A 5,365-nucleotide genomic window follows, 5' to 3' on the forward strand; every position below is an offset into this window, starting at 1 on the left:
AGTTTTCTGGACAGGCGCACCAGGATGTATCTGTTTATCCAGTCCACCCCTTTTCTCACGTAACGTTAAGTTATGAGTGTAAAAATGAGACAGATCCATTGCTCCGGTGTGCCACACCAGATAATAAGCTTGGTTGCACTAATTGCACAAAGCATTAAATGCAATAGTCATTTTGACATGCAATCGACTGGAGCCTGGGATGTGCCTCATTTTTGTACTCATACCTAAAAATGATACAAGAAAAGAGAAAAAAGATAAACAGAAACATCACGGTGGCCCGCCCACAGAAACTGCCCGTTCGTGGCTAGAGACGGGCGGGGTAGAACGCAATCAGCTTCCTGAATTTGCTTATTTTTTAGAATCATGCATGCCCTTAACCGCGTGGATATAACGCACATACATTACGGTGGGCCCTAAGCTCAGGTATCCTACCCACCTCGGATCCACCGAAGCCGCACCCCAAGCTAGCGTGCCACGTTGGCACGAGGTCGTATATGGTAATCATTTCAAGAATTTCCCCATCATGCAATTCTTACATGAGAACTGTCCCTCTTCCCAGCCAACATGCCACTTGCGCAGGAATCACTGCCATTAAAACAGTGGGCCTCCGCAATCCAGACAACCTGGCACAAAAACCAGACCGTTCACCTCATCAGATGAGCCACGCCATTGAAATCAATGGACTACTCGTTGTCTCAATCAACATACAAGTGTGGCCCACTTAGCGAGACGATCAGCCTAGATAATCAGTTCCCTAAGAGGTCGATCTTCATGGTGGGGGCCCACCTTCCTCACGGTGCTGATGTCGGAGGGAAGATGCTGTGGTACGACATCTAAAATAATCATTAAACAAACTCATCCCATCAATGAAACTTAAAAGCAACAACTCCATGATAATACGAATGGGGGCCATTTTACACATTTCCCATTTTCTCACACTTCCACGAGTCTATATTTACAGGTATAATGACTTTTTCATACGAGATAATACCTCAAACGGTTTTTTGTGAAATCGATTTTTTTATTTCTCTCTCTATTTTTATTTTTTTTTCGCCAGTATATCAACAACTATCAAGGCATGAAAGCCATCACTTCTTGCAACACGACAGCCGTGTCGTTGTAACGGTTTTGTGTGAGCGAGATGCTACGAATCTTCACTGCACGATCCAACTGCAATAAATAAATAGATTACTGTTGAGGACCCAGTAAATTCAGGAGAAAAACGTGATATCACTTGGATATTGCGTACGTGGCATGCAATTAACTTAAATCGAACCGTCCAAATTATGTTTCTCGGATTTACCATCAACAACAAATTACACTTATTTGGTGGGCTTTTATTGGAACGTTAGAAATGAAAATTGATCCAACAGTCCTACTTCGACAAGGATGGTTCCACCTATCTGATTTTGGGACTGACTTGTCGATAGTGAGTTCCATGATTTAGTCGGTTTTGTTTGAGTTAGTACATGCCACGTCTAAAGTTCTGAGCGCCTGTGTATCAAGCGTCATTGGCGACCTGAGTATTATATAACACCTGTGAAAATGGATGGATGGTGCGTCATTCGGTGGATCCGGGAAGCCCAGGGTATCCGTGCCCACCGTGATGTATGTGTTTTATATCCACTCCGTCCATCCGTTTTTCCAGCTAATTTTAGGACATGTGCACAAAAATAAAGAAGATTGAAATCTCAAGTGGACCACACCACAGGAAAAAGTAGTGATTGAACGCCCACCGTTAAAAACATCCTAAGGCTCACCGTAGACTCAAAACTAATCCGGATCTTCTGCTGGACACAAGCAAGAAAATCCTATTTTCCTGCATACTGATTGGTCCACGCCATCACTTACATTAGCCGTTATTTTTTAATGGTGTGGCCCACATGGATTGTGGAGAAATGACTGTCCCTTTTCCCGGTTTATGAGGTCTACCTTATCACGGGTAAGCTCTCGCAGGTGCAATGGCTAAATTAGGTTGGTTTCTAAAAACAGGGAGAAACGAATACGCGACTCTTTTCAAAATTGAAATTATCCATGCGCATTTCTCTCAATAATGATGATGCCCCATCATGCCCTGGATCAACGGATAGTATCCAATGTTCCCGAAAGCATGACGCTCCCAAATTTTGCACCCTACACGTGGCATGTCTATGATGATCAGATTTTCAATCTTTTAGACCATTTCAATGGTCATGATCCCCTGATTATTGTGATTTTTGGTCTATGACCCATGAAGTTGTTCGCTGAACGGCTGGGATTATCGAAGGCATGCCACGTGTACGCTATAAAAAAGTGGAGGCAGATTGAACCATCAGGTGGCCCACGTTGTATTTTGGGTTGTTATGGCCCACTTGATGACCGGATTGCGATCATTTTTATGATGGGTGATCTATTTGGTGGGAAGACGCTTTTGGACGGTTGGATTCGGATCATATATCATGTGGGCCCCACAATATCTCGAGACCATGTGAGCATTTCCAAACTCTTTAAAAAAAACAAAAATGAAAAGGAAAAGAAAAGAGAGCGGACAGATTATTTACAATTTATACCCACCTTGTCTTGCATACGCAATTTTTATCTTTTTCTTGGGATTGTAATAGTACAAAGATGTACTATTTCAATTCCAGACACGAATAAAAATCAATAAGGACTCAGGAGGGTGTGGATATCAAAACCCAAAAAGAAAATGAATTAAAAAAAAAAAAAAAAGTACCTCTTCAATGTAGTAAAAAAGTCTGTTGGCAAGGTCTGTGAGAGGCTTCTTTTGCTCATCAGGAGCATTAGAAATCACTTGGTTGAAATCACAATACAGGAACGTTGATTTCAGCCGTAGATCTCTTCCCATCAAATCCCACGAATCCTCGTCGTCGATCAAATCGCCAATCGACAGCAGATCGAACGCACATTTCTTAATCCGACACGCACTTCCCCTCGACTCCATATCGATCATTTTCTCAAATCCCATAAAAGAATATTCTACAAAAAAAAAAGAATAAATAAATAAATACAACTTTGATCAAGGGTATTTTAGTCACACGAAATATTCCAAGGGTTGATTCGTCAACAAAAATGGATCAGGTCCCTCTTCCTCGATTTGTAGTTTAATGAAGGCTTTAAAACCAAGAAAGTTACACAAAAAGAAAAAAATATCAAAAGAAAAAAAAGAAGAGATTAAAAAGACAAAAAGTACAAATTGAAAAAGTTCTATTTGGATTGCTGATCAAGAGATCGAGTTTAAAAAAGAAAAATAAAACCGATGTTGGAAGCTTGGAACCTGAGAAAGGCATCTGAATACAGTACCATATTTCTGAAAATGACCATAATGCCCCTAACTGTCCAAAGCTTGATTTGCATCATTACTCAATTCAAAAAAGAAAAAAGAAAAAAAAGAAGTGATAATATATTATTAAATCAGAATGAAAAAAGAAGAAGAAGAAGAAGAAGATGAAATACTCATCCAATCAGCAACAAAATAAAAAACCCACCTCTGATTTTCCAACATAAACACCAAAAATCAACCCAAAACACTTACAAAATAAAAATAATAATAAAAAACCCACCTGGATTTCTTCATGCAAACAACAACCCCCAAAAAACTGCCATTAAAGCGCCACTAAAACTGCGTGAGTGAATGTCCTAAAACCCTCTACAAACACTCCAAGAATTTCTCAAGATAAAGCCAAAAACCCACAAGCATAGGAAGGAGACCCTGACGGGCAATCTGGAAAGGATGATTCTACCCTTACCGTACGTACCTGAAAAGATAACGAGTAGAAAAATACGGAGAGTAGATCGTGTTTGGTACTCTACTGGAGAGAAAGAGGGAGGAAGAGCGAGAAAGAACGGTTTGGGTCTTGTGGCTATTAACAGCTCACTTCCTCTCTCTTGTTTGCCGGTCTTTCGTTCCGTTTGGGAGAAGCCGCGCTTCCTTTTGAGTTTAGCCGAGCCGAAACTGGTCTGGTGCTGGTTCTAGAGGAGGAAATGGATTACCCACGTGAGAGACAAGTCCTGGCTTGAGGCGCCGATCGAGGAAGTGGCTTGAGCCGTATCGGGCTCTACCGGCTAATACGCGTCGAGACAGGGAGAGAAACGTGGTCTGTGTTTTGATTGTTGGAAAATGGAACGATGGAGACCGTTCGGTCTTATATTGTGATTTTACAGGCCCTGTTAAACCTACACGTGGCAGTAGCCAAGATTGATCTGGAGTGTTTACATGGTGGCTGTACATCGAATGGCTAATATCTAAAACATCACATGCTTTTCATGATCATCCTCATTGATGGCCTACGAATGGGACCGTAAGATGATTCTAGTCTAAATGGATGGCAGGAATGTCTCATTGGTGTGCTTTGTCCAATCCATCTAAAGGAACCGGATTGCATACTGAGTAAACTCTGTGGGGCCCACTATAGATGTATGCGTCTTATCCACGCGTCCATTCGTTTTTGCAGATCATTTTAGCGCATGAGCCCAAACTCGAATCAAATCCAAGGGTCAAGCGTACTACATTACAGGAAACCGTAGGGATAATGATGTCCACAGTTGAAACCTTCCCAGGGCTCACCTGTTCATAAAATCACACGGACATGATGAAGAGAATATATATATATATATATATATATATATATATATATATATATATATATATATATATATATATATATATCAGCTTATCCAAAACTTCTGGTGGCCCGGGAAGTTTTCAACGGGTTGAATTCACACGGCTTCCTTTCGTGTGGTTCACTTTTTGGCTCGTGTGCTGAAATTATATGAAAAAAATTGGATGGACGGGGTGGATAAGAGATATGAACCACGTTGGGCCCCGCAGAGTTTATTCAGTACGCAATCAGCTTCCATTTCAGAAGATGAACGTTCCTGATTCAATGTCCCTTCTGCCACGTGTACGATGAAGATGGTGGATCCATCGTAGCATATCGTTTTTCGACGGGAGTTTACACATTTTGGCACTCGCCCCTCTTACGTGCCAACTTGGATCACGCGTGAAAGATCTAATCCAATCATCAGGAGAATATGACATGGGAGATATTATTTGCAAAAGATCAGGCTGATTGAATTGATTTATGGTCCACTATTCGACCACTGCATTAATTTATGACAGCCGTCTATTTGTATGCGCGTGTTACCTTACCAGATGATCGTAATAAGCCGTCTGAATAGTGGTCTGCTGTCCTACCGGTTTGGATGCTGTACACGTGTGCCACTTTCCTAAGATCCCGAGCCTCATACGGAAAAAAAAAAATAGTGTGTGTGCGTGTGTTTAAAAAAAAAATAAAAAAATAAAAAAAAAATTCTGTTTCTCATTCCATGAGTCATGTTCTGATGGTCTGAAACTTGATACGCAGCC

At 41.1% G+C, this 5,365-nt stretch overlaps 1 protein-coding gene across 1 annotated transcript; it reads right to left on the reverse strand.

Moving 5' to 3' along the window:
* Window positions 1-896: 896 nt before the first annotated feature.
* On the reverse strand, window positions 897-3,509 carry LOC131236898 (photosynthetic NDH subunit of lumenal location 3, chloroplastic-like). Its single transcript, XM_058234423.1, has 3 exons — window positions 3,486-3,509; window positions 2,714-2,976; window positions 897-1,170 (listed from the first exon to the last, which is right to left on the reverse strand). Exons 2-3 carry the CDS (start codon window positions 2,963-2,965, stop codon window positions 1,072-1,074), a joined length of 351 nt encoding a protein of 116 aa, XP_058090406.1. The 5' UTR covers window positions 2,966-2,976; window positions 3,486-3,509; the 3' UTR covers window positions 897-1,071.
* Window positions 3,510-5,365: the final 1,856 nt, after the last annotated feature.

The sequence above is a fragment of the Magnolia sinica genome, chromosome 2 (genome assembly GCF_029962835.1).
Source record: "Magnolia sinica isolate HGM2019 chromosome 2, MsV1, whole genome shotgun sequence".
Lineage (NCBI taxonomy): Eukaryota > Viridiplantae > Streptophyta > Magnoliopsida > Magnoliales > Magnoliaceae > Magnolia > Magnolia sinica.